Source organism: Natator depressus, chromosome 24, assembly GCF_965152275.1.
Source record: "Natator depressus isolate rNatDep1 chromosome 24, rNatDep2.hap1, whole genome shotgun sequence".
In the NCBI taxonomy this organism is placed as follows: Eukaryota; Metazoa; Chordata; order Testudines; family Cheloniidae; genus Natator; species Natator depressus.
In genome coordinates, this window is record NC_134257.1 from 1,078,733 (window position 1) to 1,096,931 (window position 18,199).

At 56.7% G+C, this 18,199-nt stretch overlaps 1 protein-coding gene across 2 annotated transcripts; it reads left to right on the forward strand.

Annotated features, from left to right (window-relative positions):
- Positions 1-2,376: 2,376 nt before the first annotated feature.
- UBE2Q1 (ubiquitin conjugating enzyme E2 Q1) lies at positions 2,377-16,952 on the forward strand. 2 transcript variants are annotated; one of them, XM_074938177.1, is made up of 13 exons: positions 2,377-2,652; positions 5,746-5,850; positions 6,268-6,372; positions 7,288-7,338; positions 10,849-10,989; positions 11,813-11,897; positions 12,525-12,585; positions 13,151-13,241; positions 13,337-13,395; positions 13,959-14,007; positions 14,785-14,880; positions 15,445-15,511; positions 16,526-16,952. In XM_074938177.1, the coding sequence occupies exons 1-13, from the start codon at positions 2,377-2,379 to the stop codon at positions 16,555-16,557; spliced, it is 1,218 nt and encodes a 405-aa protein (XP_074794278.1). In that variant the 3' UTR covers positions 16,558-16,952. The 2 variants fall into 2 exon arrangements, with proteins under 2 accessions (XP_074794278.1, XP_074794279.1); XM_074938178.1 differs by lacking the exon at positions 2,377-2,652 and adding an exon at positions 3,479-4,407 and having other exon boundaries at positions 16,526-16,949.
- The last annotated feature ends 1,247 nt before the right edge of the window (positions 16,953-18,199 follow it).

An 18,199-nucleotide genomic window follows, 5' to 3' on the forward strand; every position in this document is an offset into this window, starting at 1 on the left:
TCCACCAAAGTCCCCCAGGGATTAAAAACATAAGTGATGGCTGGGTGGCTCACTGCTCCTAATCCTGGAGAGTGGAGAAGCCTCCCAGAGGGTCAGTGCGGGCAAGGGGTGGCCCCCTTTCTACATCAGCCCGGATTCCTGTTGTGCCTGGTGGAGGGGGGAGAACTGGAAGCAGTCGCTGCTCACTGAACAGACGTGGGGGGAGAATGGTGGTGTGTTTTGCTGCAAGGAGACCTGCCTGTGTCCAGCCAGGCAGAAAATGCCCGTCAGAACAATCCTGCTTGCAGAGCATCGGCAGCTGTCGGCAGCACCAGTTCCAGGAAGCAGGGGATGAGCTCTGAATTTTCCACTAGGCTGGAGCCTGGGAGACTTTGCACAGCAACTTCACCCTGGAAATTTGGCAGCTCCAAGGGGTTCGGATCCCCTCTCCACACAAAGGGGGGACAAGGAGAACCCTAGGGAGCTGAAAGCAATTCTGGAGCATCACTGCCATGGCCTAATGGCCTCAGGGCCCTGACTCAGCACTGCTGCCCTGAGAGCCATGCACTGGAGAGGAAGGTGGGTCTGGAACAAGGTGCAGCATCATTCCAAGCCATGCACTTGAGCTGGGCTTTCAGGGCAGAGCTCATACTCAAAGTAACCGTCCAGGTGAGCAGGAGTGTGGTAAGCCAGACATGAGACGTGGTTCTTCCACTCTACTCCATGCCGATAAGGCCTCAGCGGGAATACCATGTCCAGTTCTGGACACAACACTGCGGGAAAGCTGTGGACAAACTGGAGCAAGTCCAGAAGAGGGCAATAAAAATGATTAAAGATCTAGAAAATAGGACTTATGAGGGAAGCTTGACAAAATCGGGTTTGTTTAATCTGGAGAAGAGAAGACACAATAAATGATTTAAGCAACATGTAAAAGGTTGTTATAAAGAGGATGGCAATAAACTCTTCTCCTTAACCCCTCAGGACAATGGGCTTAAATTGCAGCAAGGGAGATTCAGGTTCGACACCTGGAAAAACTTCACTGCAAGGGCGGATAAGCACCGGAGCCAGTTACCTGGGGAGGCTGCAGAGTTTCTGTCATTCGATGTTTTTAAGAGCAGGTTATAGACAGACGCCTGCCGGGGAGGGTCTGGGTAATGCCTGGTCCTGCCTCAGAGCAGGGGACCAGGCGAGAGGCCCAGCCAAGGTCCCTTCCAGCCCCGCAATTCGCTGATCCCTGAACCCAGCCTTCAGGAGGGGGAGCGAGTTTCAGCGGCGCCCGGCGAACCGCACCAAGCCCTGGACGGAGGCAGGAGCCTCACTGCGGTCACGCAGCTGCCCCGCTTCACGGGGATTCCCCCGACCCCCGCCCCCGCACCCCCCGGCCCTGGGCGCTGGATTCCCAGCATCCACCACACCCGGGGGGAGGGGGCGCTGCGGGGCCCGGGGAGGGGAGGGGAGGGGAGGGGGCGCTGCGGGGCCCGGGGCCCGGGGAGGGGAGGGGGCGCTGCGGGGCCCGGGGCCCGGGGAGGGGAGGGGAGGGGGCGCTGCGGGGCCCGGGCGGGGGGAGGAGGGGCTGCGGGGCCCGGGGAGGGGAGGGGAGGGGGCGCTGCGGGGCCCGGGGAGGGGAGGGGAGGGGGCGCTGCGGGGCCCGGGGCCCGGGGAGGGGAGGGGGGGCTGCGGGGCCCGGGGAGGGGAGGGGAGGGGGCGCTGCGGGGCCCGGGGAGGGGAGGGGAGGGGGCGCTGCGGGGCCCGGGCGGGGGGAGGAGGGGCTGCGGGGCCCGGGGCAGGTCCCCTGGCTCTCGGCCGCTGCCGGGGTCTCCCGCCGGGGGCCTCCTCCTCTGGCCCCCGGCGGCCCAGGAAGGGGCTCGGGGCCTGGGCCCAGCGGGCGCGCACCCGCCAGGGGACGCCACAGCAGCCCGCCCGGCTGGGGGGGGGGGGGAGTCACGTGGCTGGGGCGCCCCCGCTGCTCCCCCCGTGCCCTGAGCGCCGCCCTCCGCCAGGGACAGTGGGGGAGGGGCCCCGGGATCCTCTGCGCCTGCGCCGGGAGAGCTAGGCCGGGCGGAGGGCGGGGGTCACTTCCGGCCAGGGTGTGCCTGTCGGGGAACTCACTTCCGGGCCCCGGTGCGTTGGAACTGGGCGTCACTTCCTCTGCCTGGCGGAGGAGCGTAACGTCATTTCCTCTGCAGCTGCGGCTCCTCCCAGCGACAGGTGTGCGGGAAGGGGCCACTTCCGGTGACGACAACCCGCCTCCTGGCGCGCGGGCCGGTGGGAAGGGGCGGGGTGACTTCCGGGCAGCGGGGCCCGTCCCGGCCGCCATCTTGGGCCGGCTCCTGGCGCTGAGGCGGGGTCGGCGGGGCCCGGGGCCGTCGGCGGCGGAGCGGGTCCCTCCATGGGAAGATGCAGCGGGCGGGGGCGGAGGAGGCGGCGGGGTCGCAGGCGGCGGCGGGGCCCGGGCGGAGCGGGGGCGGCGCGGCCTCCCCCGGGCGGCTCCTGAGGCGGGAGCTGCGGCTGCTCGAGTCCATCTTCCACCGGGGCCACGAGCGGTTCCGCATCGGCAGCGCCTGCCCGGACGAGATCAGCTGCGAGTTCGTGCCCGGGCCGGGGGCCCGCGCCGGGGGGTCCGGGAGCCGGGGCCCGCCCCCCGGGCCCGTCCGCATCCACTGCAACATCACGGTGGGGGCGGCGGGGGGGCTCGCGGGGCGCTGCCGGGGGGGCGGGGTTCGGGGCTCGGGGGGGGGCGCTCTCGGGGTTCGGGGCTCGGGGGGGGGGCGGGGCGGGGTTCGGGGCTCCGGGGGGGGGCGCTCTCGGGGCTCGGGGGGGGGCGCTCTCGGGGTTCGGGGCTCGGGGGGGGGGCGGGGCGGGGTTCGGGGCTCCGGGGGGGGGACGCTCCCGGGGGGGGCGGGGGCTCCCAGGCCTGGTGTCTCGCTGCCCGTCCGGCTACGTTTCCAGGCGGTCGCTGCGTGGGGCTGGCTCCGGGCCGGCGGCTCCGCCCCATCGCCGGGTAGTGGGCGGGGGGGGTTAAAAGCTTCCCCGTCGCACGGGCTGCCCCAGACCCTCGGCTCTTCGGCCAGCACGGTCGGGGCGGCCGCGCTGCAAAACCAAACCGCGCCGAGCCCAGAGCCGGGCCGGCGCCTGGGGGCTCGCTCCGTGGGCCTGGAAACAGCAGCGCGCCGGTCCCCTGGGGGCTAGAGCCCCGGCGAGCGGGTGGGTCTCCGAGCCAGGGCTCCAGCCCGAGCGTAGAGCTGGGACTGTCTACACGGCTACTTGTAGCCCTGCGGCGTGAGCCCAGTTACGTGACCTTGGCTCGGAGATTCGCTGCCACAGGATTTTAGGTTTTTTAGTTATTTTTTTAGCAGTGTAGATGTACCCTTTGAGAGGCAAAGTTCAGTCCAGCCTGCTCTTCCTCCTTGCTGTGAACCCCAGGAACTAAAGGGCTGTGGTAGGAATGCTGAGATGAGCCCCTGCCTCCAGCGCTATATTCATCCTCACTAAAGTGATAGTTATCTCTTCCCCTAAGGAACAGTTCCCGTAGCTCATTCCAGTTTAAGCTTCTTGTCCTGCACCTGCTCACTCTCTGGGATGAGCAAGAATGGGTTGGGTGTTTAAATTTAAAACTAAATGACCCATTTTAGTCCCCTTTTCAACATGAATGTAACTGATCTGAAATGCAAATGCCACGCTGCCCCAAAAGGTGCTGCAGGGTTTCCGAGCAGAGTGGAGCTAGAGCAGGGGCAATACGACATGGAGGGAGAGATGTGCATGATGTACCTATGAATAAATCTCTCTTCAGTCAGGTGGGATTAGCTTCTGGATTAGACCCTGAAATCTCTGCCTTTTAGACACTCAGCTGTAGGTACTGCTGTATGCAGACACCACCTCAGCTGAGGCAGGCTAAGCTGGGGCTTGTTTGATGTGGGGTTAAAGTGCTAGGGGTGAGCAGTTTGCTAAAACCCTGACTGCATGTTCATTTCCAGTAACTTGTGAGACATAGCTGCCTCAGGATGCTGTAACCCACTTCACATGTTATGCTGCCTAAGGTGAAGGGGGTTTGCAGATGAGCTGCGCCAACTATTGTCTCCATGGTGCTGGGAATATCACTCAGAACCCCAGGTGCCACTCTCCTCCTGTTCTGATTCAGATCTGACAACTGGGGATTGTGGCACCCCCATTCTTGACTTTGTCCACTGGGAGGAATTTGGATTATGGTAGACTTGTGCCTGGTGCCAGTTGTGGTTTGCAGCCTGCTCTATGGTGTTGGGTGAAATTCCTTAGGTGGGCACAGGATAACCCAGTCTGTCCTTCTGCTGTCTCCTGAAACATCAGCATCCTGCTTTAGAGTTTCTGCTCTTTGCTTTCACGGGGAGGATGGCAGCAGGATTGCAGTGTACACACAGAAGCCAGAAGGTCACTGGGCAGAACTTTGAAATGGTAAACTGCAGTCTAGAGCAGCCTGCAGTGCGCACAAACCTTGGTGCAGAGTGCAAGTTGGGTTGGTGTGTAAACAGGGTCTGACTGCAGGCTTGCCCTAGTATTGGCGCAGTGTCTGAATTGGATTGCTCCTGAGATTGCAGGAGAGGGATGGTGTTGGCCTGTTGTGACTGGACAGTTGCAGCAGTTAAACTGGCCACGGTGATTCTTGGGTCGGTCTCCCCTTCTGGGGGTCCCAGTGGGAATTCTGCTGGATAGAACTACATGCATGTCTTTGGCCACAGAAGGTTTCCATTATTATCCTGTTTCTCAGGACACATAACTGTTGTAAGCGTTTAGTCCAGGACAAACCTCTCTGCTGCCCACCCACGTACAAGGTCTCTGCCCAGGGTGTTTGCATGCAGCTCAGAATGAGGAATTTTTGTTGAAAACACTGGTTTAGCTGTGTTTGAAATGAAACGTCAAATAAGGACTTGATCTTTCTGGTGCACATGAGACTCCTGGCTCTGCGTGGGCCGGATTTTACAGGACTCTGTTTGTTGTGGGTAAAAAGCAAAGGCTGAGAGTTCCCTTTCAGGGAGCAGTTGAGCATGTGCAATAGGAACATTAGCACGCTGCAGGGGGCTTTGGAGCTGGTGGGCCATATGCTGCGGCAGCCTCATTGACACAAACATTCTTGTTGTACCTAGGTATTGGGGCCTGCTCAGGTAGGGTAGGTTAAAGGCTGGGGTTGCAAGCAGCTTGTCCTGAGAAGAAGCAACATTCTGCACTCCCTTGCCCAGGGGTCTATTTCCATGATGTGAGTTCCGGGATGATTTTCCAGAGGGCTTATTTAAAAAAAAAAAGATACATTACCAAGTGCTGTCAGCAGAATGCAGGGCAGAGGGGGCCTGCTGCCTGCTCTTAAGAGGCTGACAGGCAGTGGTCTGCGTAGGATGGGAGTGTAGGATTTAATTCACTCTCCTCACCATTCTGATCTGGCCCTAGTGCCCGTAGGCAGTAGTGTGAAGTGACATAGACTTTGCACTTTTCTTTCTCTTGCCTCCCAATCTGGCAGAGAGCTTGCGGGTTGGAGGGAGTGTAGCAGCACAGAATTGACACAGATTAGTGCCATCAGAGCTATTGTTTGTTTTGCCTCCATCCAGGATTAGTCCGGAGGGTGGAGTGCATTTGCTTGGACGCTGTCCTGCTGAGCTATGTGTTTGTGAGGGAGGAGAGACAGGACTGCAGCTTGCTGCACCAGTCAGAGGGATGCTCCCTCTGACACCCTAGGCTGGGTGGGGTCGAGGTGCGCTCTGTAACAATGGCCCAAATGTGACCTTTTCCCCTGTTCTCTAGGAGTCTTACCCAGCTGTTCCCCCAATCTGGTCTGTGGAGTCGGATGATCCAAACCTGGCAGCTATCCTGGAGAGGCTGGTGGAAGTCAAGAAAGGAAATACATTGGTGAGGGTGGCAAGGTGTGGGGAAGGGCTGGATGTGGAGAGCTTGAGTAGTAAAAGCCTTGCGAGTCCCGTCTGCTCTGGGGTTCTCTAGTGTTCTGCCCGGTGTGATTGTAAAGGGATTTGGAGAGTCGAGCCGAGCAGTTCAGGGTTGTCCAGCTAGTGAGTCTCCCTATGCTCTTCTGTTACGTGGGATGTGGCTTGGTTGCTGGTTGCAGCCTGCAGTCATTCTGGCATAGAGCCCGCACTGGTGCGGTGCAGAAGCTGCGTTCAGCAAGGAGCTTCTCCCATGACCTCCCCACGTATCTGAGGTGCATGCAGTGAGGAGAGTGGTGGTGTCAGGGGCTGGTTAGGCTGCACTCTACTGCTGGGGGCTGTGTGTCTTTTTCTAACGCTGCTTGTCTGTCTCCTCGCTGGGCAGCTTTTACAGCACCTGAAGCGGATAATCTCCGACCTGTGCAAACTCTACAACCTTCCCCAGCACCCAGATGTCGAGATGTTGGACCAGCCTCTGCCAGCAGAACAGGTAACAGGCCTGAGACAAGCTGCTCCGACCTTGACCTGGGGGAAAAGCCTGCTGAGAAGATGGCTTTTGTGTAGCTTTGCACTGCAATGGCCCTTCTCCCATGTGCCCAGCCCAAGCTGGCACTCTGTCTGTCGGGGGATTCTGTGGTTCTAGATCTGGGGGTGCCCTCCAAACGGGGTCTGTTTTCCAGGGTTGCGGCTTTCCTTGCTCTCCTGGAGCGTGGCAGATGGACTAGTACCTGTTTTCGCCAAAGTGCTGCTTGCCTAGTACTCAGCAATGCCCTGCATCGCGTGTGCTTCTTGTAACATACAGAGAGGACAGTGCACTGCACGGGTCCTTTTCTTGCCCAGTCTCTGTGCGAGTGTCTGTGGAATTGAATGTGTATGTGTTTAGCTTCCGTACCTGAGACGAGTACGTCACCTTGGCACTACTGGCCAGCTTTGTTGAGCCAGGTTGCCTGTGCGGTGCTGGTACAGCCCCGACTTGGTGATTTCCCCACTCTGGATATGTATGCCAGCGTGTCAGATGTTGCCCACTGGGCTTTCTCTGGTTACTGCCCCAGCTTAACCCTTCACCTCTGAGGAAGCTATTCTAGAACAAACAGCCTGTAAAAAGCTTCTGGCTTCACTTTGGCTTTAAGCTGAATTCTCATTGTCAATCCTCATCCAGCCTTCCCTGGAAGCATTATAGGGGATTCTGGGGGCTCCACTTGCTGTTAATGAGGTACAGAATTGCCTAGGCCCCTGCCCCGGAGCACCTGTCGGCGAGCTTTGCCTGGTGGTAGCTTCCTAGCTGAGGTGCTGCTTGTTAGCGCAGGCTGTCTGGGTAGTGGTCACTCAGCTGGCTAGCTCCTCCCTGCAGAATGGCAGCGAATCCACAGGGGCCGTTCTGATGCTTGTTTCCATCCTCCCATAGAGCACCCAGGAAGAGGGGTCCTCGGAGGATGAAGATGAGGAGATGCCAGAGGTAAGTGCCGGGGAAGTTCACACTCTGTCCGGCAGCAGGGGTGAGGTGGGGAGAGCGCTGTAGTGACATGTGTCAGGAAAGGAGCTGAGGCAGATTAGCCTGAGCAGCAGTTGTCAGATTCAAACCTGGCTTGTTCCTGTTCAAAGCATGAGCAGCTCCTTACGCTGGCCAGGTTGGGATCCGTCACTGAGCGTGTTTGGGAGTCATCGGGTCTGCTTTACTGAGAGCCTTAAGGAAACGATACTGCTGCCATCCTCTGCATTTGGTTGATATCCGAGACCTGTGTTTTCAAGGCTTGCCATTGCCGGGGGGAGATGGATTGTGAGCTGGGAATGGAATCCCTTGGCTTGCTGCTTTGTCTGTTTGTACTGCAGTTCTCTAGGGCCTGAAATTTACCAGCTAAGCTCTTTGATCTCCTTGGTGTGGAGTTTTGAGTTGCCATTGCTGGCATTGAAATCGCATAATGGAAATCTGACCCCTGGAGAGAGAGGGTTAGGCAGGCTTGCGAAGTGTGCAAGCAAGAGACTTGGCCAGGAGGTGAGAGGTAGCCGTATCTCACTGCAGGCTGGTGAGGACTCAGTTTTGCTGTAACTCCCGTCGGCTTTAGCTGTTGGTTTGCACGCTCAAGGCCTTTTCAAGGGGATGGAATAAACCTGACTCTCCATGGTGATGTTGCCTAAGATGCCTCTGGCTAGGAAATGGGTGTGCAAGGTTCATACAGTTCTTCCCAGCCATTACAGCAGAACCTGGGGGGCAGTTACAGGCCCTGTACAATTAATGGGGGGTGGTACAGTGTAGGGATTGTAGTGAAGATGAGAGCCTGTTGGATCAGGGATAGGCTCGTCCCCGAGAGAGGCTGTTGTGCGTTAAACTGATACGCGACATCACATACAGTGTGTGTAAACTCACCCACTTTCCCAGCCTGCCTGTGACGTATACACTCCCCCACGCTGCACTGAGCTGGAACTGTCAGTGGTGAATGGACCCTTGAGAACTGGGTGGTAACTAGTCTCATGCTTTTTACAAATGTGGAATAACATAATAAAACGAAAAACCTCACCCTGCAGTTACCGCTGCATCCCACAAGGCTGGGCCCCTCTCCTCACTCCAGGCATTGCAGCTGTGTTCAGAGTGTAGTGCTGCTTCAGGTTTGGCCCAGCCATCCTTCCATCATGACAATGGGGGCGCAGCTGGGCCAAATTTGAGTGAGTGGCGCTGTGACCCCATGCACGAGGTCACAACGTCACTCTCTCAAATCTGGCCTGGCCACCGCTGTCACCCCTCCACCCACTGTTGTCATTTTGGGCTAAACCGGAGAGGTGATGTGACCCTGTGTGCCTGGTTGTGGTGCCTGGAGTGGGGAACTGGGCTCAGCCCTGTGGGACAGGAACCACCACTGTGGGGTGAGTGCAGGTCAGGCTCACTTTCAGGGCCTCTGAGCCCCTGGGGCAGGACCAGACCCTAGGGGAGAGTGGGTGGAAATGGATAAAATGAAATGAAAAAATCACATGGTCCTAGTGATAACACACTCGGTCCCGAGACTCAGCTGGACTAACTCTGACACCTCCAAAATGACCCCTGATCCTGGGCCCTGTGGCTTCCATCAATGTGCTGTGGCCAGGATCACTGTAGGGTGCTGCGCAAATTAATCCCGTTTGGAGGGGTTTCCTAGGGAAAGCCCTTCCCAAAACACATCGTTTCTCCGGAATAGCGACAGGTGCCCTGGAGAGTGTCGACAGCAAGGTGCTCCCTCGTGGAGGTTTAAAACTCCATCGAGGTTCTGCACATAGTGAGGAGGTTGGTGGAGTCGGCACTTCGCTAACAGAGCTTTGTATGGAGGGACACTGCATCTCTCCTGAGTGCCGATAGCCATCAGTGCCTCAGCGCAAGCGACGAGTGCAGGCTCCCGATGCAATGGGTGTAACGCAACACATTGCTGCGCTGGGGAATGGGGCTTCTGACCATGCTCTGCGAGGGCTGAGGAGCCAGCGTGCTTTGGCTCTATATGGATAGTGTTTTATGTCCCACTCAGCAACCTTCCCTGGTGAGCTGACTGTGGAGGGAGGGAAGGGGGCTGCAGAGCTGGGGGTGATCTGGAAGACCCTCCAAAAGTACCCTGAAATACGGGACTACTTACAGAGAAAAGGGCTCTGAGCCGCTCTGGGTTTCACAAACACAGAGGCCCTGGGAATCTGCCCTGGGTCCCTTCCACAGCCTTGGTGACCACAACGTTTGTCTCCATGTATTGAGACAGCTCCATTCGCTTTCCCCCTTCACGAGCAAAGGCTGAGCAGAGCTACTGAGCCTTCCAGTTCGGGGGAACGTACATAAGGGGATAGTGGCTAATTATAAGAAGAGCTGGACTTGGCAGCAGAGAAGCCGGTAAACAAGGAGCTGTATGTGGCAACTTTACATGTGGAAAGGAAACATGCCTGAGGGGAGCAGAGGGAGCTCACCTGGGGTCCGCTCAGAAACCCGCTTAATTTTGGGTCTGGGTTTCCTCTTTCAGAAATCTGCAGCCTCCGCCAAGGGGTCCCCCGATGAAGTAAGGGAGCAGGGATAGCGTGGGGAAGGGGAAGGGGCAGGGTGGCTGGTTGTTGGGGAGCAGTTGGATACACAGTGAGATTCTCATGTGGCAGCTGAGCCCAGCAGAGCCTAGTAATGACTGGATGTGGGATTTCACCTTTGAACGAGCTGCAGCCAGTTCCCCGTGGGAGGGCTGGGGCTGTGGGAGTGACAGCGGCTACAGAACCTCAGTATTTCTCTTACTCTGGAGATGAGAATTTCTCGGAGTCCCATTCTTGAAATCAGGGGTGAGTTTGCGTGTGCGCTTCAGGGACACCTGTAGTCTGCATGGCTACACGTGGCCAGTAGCTGTGTAGCAAACGTGCTGTCTCCAGCGAAGAATGCAGGGATAATCCAGAGAGCTGCATCTGCTCTGGGATCTTCGGGTGTTCTGAGCCTTGCTGTTCGCTAGAGGCAAAGAGCCGTCTTTACTCATGCTCACCTGAGTGCAGCGACAGCTCGGAGCTGGAGAAGTGCACAGGTGTCGCAGCTGTATGGCGTCGGGGCGATGGAGTTTGCAGCTCCCTGGCACTCTTTACCTACTTGCCCTGGAGGCAGAGCATTGCAGGATGGGCTGGGGGCCATTCCAAGTAGTTTCCTACTCTCTTCCTGATCCTCCAGAGGAGTGAAGTGCAAGTGGTGTGCTGGACCCAGCCCGCTGCCCAGGGACTGGAATTTCCCATCCCATAGCTCAGACCTGGCTTCCCTCTGCCCCACGCTGGCTTCTGACACCACAGGCCCACCAGGATCTTGTGACATCTCTGCACATGTTGGGAAGGGAGTTGCTGAGAATTTTCACTGAGGGAAACTGGGAGCCCAGGGTGCTCCTGAGAGCCTGCCCTGGGTATCGTACGTTCCATTGAGTTGCTGTAAAACTGCAGCTGCCGGGAGCACTGAGGAGTGGAGCTGGGTGTCTGGTGTGAGATCTTTCTTCTCCCTGCCCAGGACACTGAGGACTTGGATCACTATGAGATGAAAGAGGAGGAGCCAGTCGACGGGAAGAAGACTGAGGATGACGGCATCGGGAAGGAAAACCTGGCCATCTTAGAGAAAATCAAACAGAACCAGAGGCAAGATTACTTAAATGTACGTGTCACTAGGAGGGGGGAGGGGTGGGGCACAGAGGGGGCCAAGGGATACCCCGTGAAGCTGCTGCACCGCTTGGGAGAGCAGTGCCCGAGCCTGCGTCGGCCCCCTTCTGCTGCAGCGTTCTAGCTCCTTAAGCACAGTGAGCCTCAGTGACTCCTGTTTCCATGGAGGGATCCGCATTTGCTCAGTGCTCATGACGCTGGTAGTCTGCACGGCTACACGTGGCCAGTAGCTGTGTAGCAAACGTGCTGTCTCCAGCGAAGGATGCAGGGACAATCCAGAGAGTCCACGTGAAGACAACTGTGCTTGGGTGCCTTATCCAAAGGAATCTGGTTCGCTTACCTCTAATGCTACTGGAAGCAAGTGCAGCTGCTTCTCCCGCTCCTTGCTGGAATTCAGGCCCCCTCCTCCAGTACAGCTGAGCTGGAGCTCTGCCCTGCACAGCACCAGGAGGTCGGACCCTTCCTGGACTCCCCTGTTCTCGCTGGGTGTCTACAGCGGGTGTCTTGGGGTAACACAGGTCTCGCCATTGGTCTGGGCTTGTCTTCGCTGAGCTCATCTCGGGCTCTCTGCCTGCCTCCTAACTTAGAGGATCTGAATGTCTGGTGCAGCTGTCACTGGGCGGGGGTGGCCATTACCTGGAAGACTGGAGATCTTGCAGTGCAGAGGAGGGGGCTGCACTGAGGGCAGTAATCCACCTGGGCCAAATCTCCCAGGGCAGGAGTTCTGGCTCAGGCCTTCGCTTCAGTAGCAAAGACTGTAGTGAGACCAGTGAAACAATGTGATTGCCTCCCCATCCCTCTTCCCGACCCCCTCGCAGGGCGCAGTGTCTGGCTCTGTGCAGGCCACTGACCGGCTAATGAAGGAGCTCAGGGATATTTACCGATCACCAAGTTTCAAGGGCGGTAAGTGGTGACTAGTCCTGGGCCTGGAAAAGGGGGAAGGAGGGAGGGGCAGCTTCTGACCTTACTTGTGGAGGGCCCTGCCGTGTCTGCCCCGCCTTAATCTGATTGCTTGTGTGTCATGGTCGTGCCAGCCTGTAACTAATGGCCAGGGAGAGCTGGTCTGTTGAGCAGGTCACTTCCCTTCCCTATGTCCTAATGGAATGGGCTCCCCAGAGCCACGTCTGGGGTTCAAAGGAGATGGGGGAGCTGGACCAGTGATATCCCGGTCAGTGTTAGAGGGGAACAAGGAGCTTATGCGGGGGTGGGGCTCCTAGTTGGTAGTTGCTTCCCTGAAGTCTCTAGCTGGGTGTGATGACCCTTTCGCCGTGTGCATTGGTGGCGGTAGGGGAATGACTGTCCCCCGCCCCTAAGCCCCAAGACTCCGGGAGGGGCAGTCAGAGTTGCTGGTGCCCCATGGGGACAGCCTGCCTAGACAAGGGCGCTCCCTGCGCACTGCGAATCCCTGCCAGGTTGAGCTCGTGCTTTGTCCCAAGGTGACTTGGATCCAGAGGGCTTCTGCTCAGATCCTTGTCCAAACAGCGACTGCTGTCTCCAGTGGCGCTGATGTGTCCTTTCTCTGCTCCGCAGGAAACTATGCAGTTGAACTAGTGAGCGACAGCCTGTACGATTGGAACGTCAAACTCCTGAAGTAGGTGGCCTGGCTCGGGAGGTCGTAGGCAGAGCTTGGGTTGGCTGGGCCCTGGTACATAGAGCTTGTGTGTAGCGGGAGAGGAGGTGGGAGCTAGTGACTAGAGCAGGAGGTGATGCTTGACAGATCTGGGCTGTGCTCCAGACTCTGCCACTGAGACTCACATGCCCTGCCCACTCTGTGCCTCGGTTTCCTCTTTGCTTCGAGGGAGCTGTGGAGCAGAGAGCTATTTGCTGTTTCTGGAGTTTTGGCATGGGTGCATATGACACAGTCCCGCACCCCCTGCCCTCCAAATGCAGCCACTCCTTGCCTAAGGCCACACATGCTTCCCTAGGAAGCTGTCGGTGTCGCGCCATGCTCCTGCTGGGGGGTGCTTCCCTCTCCTCCCCTGGTGCATGATCCTGCTCTTGCCTGGGGAGCAAGGGCTGGGCTGTGAACCTGAATCCCTTCGTGTTCCAGTAGGAATGGGCTTGGGGTCAGCCAGGTGCAACTGCCCTGAGTTCCTGTGGGCAGTACAGAGTGTTGCCTGCCCTGGGCTCTTACCCCACGGGCTCTTCCTTTGCAGGGTTGACGAGGATAGCGCTTTGCACAATGATCTCCAGATCCTCAAAGAGAAAGAAGGGATGGACTTCATCCTCCTAAACTTCTCCTTTAAAGTAAGGCCTGCTGCCCCCGGTCCCTTCCCGCCCCACTCTGCCCTGCCGGAGCTCGTATTGTGGTTCTCAACAGCCCTGTCTCTCTCTCCTTGCAGGATAACTTCCCTTTCGATCCACCGTTTGTGAGGGTTGTGTCCCCTGTGCTCTCGGGGGGGTAAGTGACCATTCAAATGATTGCGCTTGCCACCAAGTGCTTTGGCTGCGGCAGTCCCTTGTCCCATATTTAGGGAGCTGCTGCAGGGGGGCAGTTAGATCTCTGATTAGTACCAAGGATGGTGGTTCCTCTGGGCTGGGAAGGGGGTGTAGATGGTCTCCAAGTCCCCTCGCTGGGTCTGCGGAGAGCATTTGAGGTGACGCTCCAGTGACTCCACCCCCCACCCCAGTAGGTCAGTGGCCATCTCCCCAGTGTGCTGTTTGCTGTTGGTGACTGAAGGCGCTAGAGAGGGAAGGTGACTGACCTTTCATGGGGGAGTGCAGGGCCCAGCATGGGGGGGTGACTGTGGAGGTGACAGAGGTGAAAGGCGCCGGAGACCTGCTCCGCTCCTGTCTTCATAGCAGCTAACTAGTGCTGTTTGTGTAGAACTGCCACCCCCCTTTGAGGGGGAGCAGTGACTAGATTCCTCAGGCTCAGGAGGGGGAAGGGACTAGGCATTGCTGCAAGAGATCTGTGTGATTGGCCTTCGTGTAACTCTGATTCGGGTCATCTTCCCTCCCAAGGTATGTTCTGGGGGGAGGTGCCATCTGCATGGAGCTGCTTACAAAGCAGGTGAGTGTCTTCTCTGCAGCGCAGGCTGCTGCGCTGTGGGAAGGCCTGTGTTCTTACAGGTGGCCAGTGTGTGCCCGGGCAGCTAGTGCTTAGGTGCTGGGAGCCCTGCTGGTGTCTGAAAATCCTGCCGCTAGTGTTAACGCTCACACTGCTCTGACTCCTTGACTGCCTGGCGTTACGGGGCTTCCCTGTTTCGTGCAGCACTGCTGCCTTCGTTTTCGGGGAGGGAGAAAACATTTGCTTACAGGATATGGCAAAATGTTCAGTCAGTGAGCAGCAGTGCCAAGCAGCAGTGCTCTCAAAGCGGGGGAGGACTTGAAGACTGCAAGGTGTTGAAACTTTCAACAGTCTTAAGCAAAACAAATCTCTTCCCTCCCTCCCCTTCCCCCCCCCCCCCCTCGAGTTAGTGTTCCGTCAGCCTCTGAGGACACCCCCAGTTCTCTAGGGCTAGCATCGTTCTTGTTCTTTTCACTTTTATAGGCCAGGGTGAAGAGGGTCATGAAAATGTCTCTCTCTGAACAAGGGGTGACCAGCCTGCAAAGATTGACAAACACTGGCCTAGCACACTGGTGCAGCCTGAGGTGGGCAGGCTGCTGATCCTCTGTTAATAGCCGTACCCCAGCATTGCTGGATGGGGCCTGCCTGGACCCCTCAGCGGAGCCCAGCCGAGAGAAGCCAGCTCCTGCCAGTCAGGAGCAGGATGCCTTCTGTTGGCTGTTGCCTAGTCACCGGGAGGGCAGGTTCCCGCCAGTCTCACTGTTTCACCTTGTTTTGCAGGGCTGGAGCAGTGCCTATTCTATTGAATCAGTGATAATGCAGATCAGTGCCACGCTGGTGAAAGGGAAAGCAAGGGTGCAGTTTGGAGCCAATAAAGTAAGGCCCTGTCTGGAGCAGCAGGGGGAGGAGGGAGTGTTTGAGACCTTGGTAATGTTTCAGAATCATCTACTGTGTGGATGCAGTTCAAAGCCAAGATTCCCAGGTGCCTTAATACTTGGGAGCTGCTGTTTCTTTGGCTGACGTGATGTATCAGAAATGCCAGCAGTGTGCTTTGTCCGGGGCTGTGGGATGGAGCCAATAATCCCGATGCGAAGCCCCCTGTGCTGTCATGCCCTTTGGGGCCGCAGTACCCACCTGCATCTCAGCACCCTCAGAGCTGCCAGGCATGCTCGGGAAACCTGACTGGGCTTGGGATGATGTGCTGCGTTCTTGTTACAGCTCTCGAGTGGGGGCTGGTGACCCTGCGCAGATGGGATCAGTCACAAGCTGCTTGCCACCATCAGCTCTGATCATTTGCAGCCTTAGGTGTTGGTCCCAGAAATGGGTATGAAGTGACTTGGGGTGGGACATGCCATGGTGCTGGCCCGGGGCAGCTGGTTTAACTGATGCCCCTGTTCTGTAGTGCACTGACCTGACTGTCCCTCTGGCTTCCCCTTGCAGAATCAGTACAGCCTGACGCGAGCTCAGCAGTCCTACAAGTCCCTGGTTCAGATCCACGAGAAGAACGGTAAGGCCTCCAGTGGGGGGTGTGTGTGGGGGGGGTGTCTGTCTGCCTGCCCTTGCCATGGGGCTCCTGCAGAGGGCACAGCAGAAGAGACAGCATGTTGAGCCTGTCTGTGCCCACTTCAGAATCACTGCTTGAGAGCAGAGTGACTGAGTGGGATGCAGCCAGTGTGTCTAGTGAAATACCCTGGTTCTCAGCATGTGCTTGGACTTTGTGCAAAGCCTCCTCTCTTGGCATGTGGGAAGGACCCTTCGCTCACTGCAGAAAGAGATCGAATGTAAGTGTGTGTCGTGCAGGGGAGATGCTGTGGCATCTGTGCAGTGGCTGCTAAGCAGGATGTCTGGCCTTGTTAAAATGCTCCTGCACCTGCTTCACGATGTCTGATTCCATGAGGCTTTACCCATCTTATCCATGTGGAAGCTAGCAGCTGGGGCAGAGCAGGACTGCGAATAACAAACCCAGCTGGATGGAGAACTAGTTCTCTGAAGAACTGCAGCAGCTCAAAGGAGCTGAATGTGTAATGCCTGAGACCGAGATGGGTTACTGCTGACACAGTTCTCTTCTGTTTGCTGAAACTATCCATCTCTTCCTCCGCCGCTTCTCAAATGCAGGTGCATGGGGCCTATTACAGGGTGGGTTAAATTTGGTACCCAGCTAATTAAACCGTGTAATGCTGCCAGCTAAAAGAAAACTGTGTAGCAGAGCAATAGCTGGGTGATGCCTGGCCTAGCCATCCTGGGGGTGCTTGTGGTCCAGCAGAACTAGACCGGGTGTTGCATGTGAAGAGCTGGAGTGCTCGAGATGGAGAGTATTTTCCTGCCCTGCGTGTGCATTATGCATACCGTGCAGTACTTCAGTGTGGGCAGAACCTACAGGCAAGGCATGGGAACGGGGAGGAGACTGTCCAGCTGTCTGGCCTCACATGTGAGGCTCTTGTCACATAGAAGGTTGCAGGAGTCTAGCTGTAGTAGTGGGGTGAGACTTGTCCCTCCCATGGAGTCTTTGCTCTTGTTTCAGGCTGGTACACACCACCCAAGGAAGATGGCTAGCACTGACAGCTGGCTGGCCTCTGCAGGACCACTTGGTTACTTTTGAACGCTGTACTTGGCCCATAAGATGCCCCTGTGGCTCCCTCCTGGGATGTGATCGCTCTGCCTGTTTGCAGGACAGTAATGGCTGTCATAAACTCGAAGGGGAAAACTGCGTAATCAGTCGGACTGACATGAAACTCTTGCTGGACCTTTGCTAGCAGGCATCCTTATTAAAACAAAACTCTTGAGCCTCTTGTATCGCTGGAAACTTTCGACTCCGCTCCGGTCTAGAGCACCCTCCTCACCTATGCTATGGATTTAATTTATTTTCTTATTTCATGTACACTGCTTTTTTTGGTTACAGTGTATGATGGATGTGTATGGAAAATGTATCTTTGAAGAAAAATTACAGTTTGTTAATTTGAAGATGCTGGTCTATTTTTTCTCATGTTACTGCTGAGCTGAGTTCTACACTGCAGGCACAGCATACTGCTCTGAGCCCCTTAAAGCGATGGTGGGCAAGCCAAACTCTGTCTTCAATGTGGCGGTGGAGCTGTATGTCTTTCCTTAACTTAAGGTTGGCCAAAATCTGCTTGAGATCAACATTCTGAAATCCCCACAGGAGAACTGATTGGGGAAGTCTGGTATGCAAATGACTTCTTTGAGCATCCGAATTCCATGCTGTAAGGAAGAGGTGGTTAGCCTGCTAATCTGCTAAATCAAGAACAGATTTTCCTTCTAGAAACCACAGTGTCTCACTTCTGGAGAACAGAGGATAAAGTAGCTATAATCTGTATGTGCTCTGGGGGAGAGGGGGCTGTCAGCTGCTGGGGGGGACTGTAAGAAGCCCTACACTTGCTTGCATGTGAGATGTTGCCCTGCTCTCTAAGCTGTTCCGGTTTTGTCTCAGCCAGGGCTGCTGTTCAGTAAGACACGGGTGAGCAAAGCACCTCGCATTCAGGGAGACAGCAAGTTCAGTACTAAACTGGCTAACAGCTGGGCCAGTTCTGTGCTTCCTGTAGAAGTAACAGAGCATCTCTATCTCCTACACTAGTGAGGCAGGTTACTGGCTGAGTGGAGGATGGGCTGGAAAGGCAACCCTGTTTATGCCCCCCAAATTCATGGGGTGCTGATGAACTGATTATGGCAGCTGGCCTCTATCCTGTAGCCTCTGACTGACTCCATTTCTGAAGAGGTATATGACTGCCCCTTTTACCCTTGCTGGCAGTTAACTATGTGAGCTCAGTCCCCTGGACCTGCTGAGTACAGCTGGGCTTCTGGGCCTGGAATTGTCAGTGTGCAAGATGATGTGAACCCTCTGGCTTCTGGCCTCTAGCTATGGGCCATGAGACCAGCAGATCATCCCCCATCTGCCTCCTGTGTGGTTGGTTCCTTCCTTCCTTCCTGAAGCAGCTGCTGCTGGCAGCTGATTGCCCAGAGGTCTCCAATGGAGTAAACTGCCCCCTACTGCTCTCCTGGAGTTCAGGCACCAGGGGAGGGTGTGTGTGTTGGACAGAGTACTCCCTGCTCATCCCCTTGTTCGCTTCCTGTTCCTATCTTCCATCCCTTAAACGTGGCATTTAGATGGCCAGTACTGGACTTCATAGCTGCTGTAACAGCCGGGCCTGTCGGTATGAACTTACTCGAATAGAAGCTACCA

Bases quoted from the DNA above. Each gene is read 5' to 3' on its own strand.
- UBE2Q1 (XM_074938177.1), top strand. From the start codon at position 2,377: ATGCAGCGGGCGGGGGCGGAGGAGGCGGCGGGGTCGCAGGCGGCGGCG. The intron at 2,653-5,745 runs GTGGGGGCGGCG...CCTGTTCTCTAG, and splicing joins GCATCCACTGCAACATCACG to GAGTCTTACCCAGCTGTTCC. The intron at 12,586-13,150 runs GTAGGTGGCCTG...CTTCCTTTGCAG, and splicing joins TGGAACGTCAAACTCCTGAA to GGTTGACGAGGATAGCGCTT.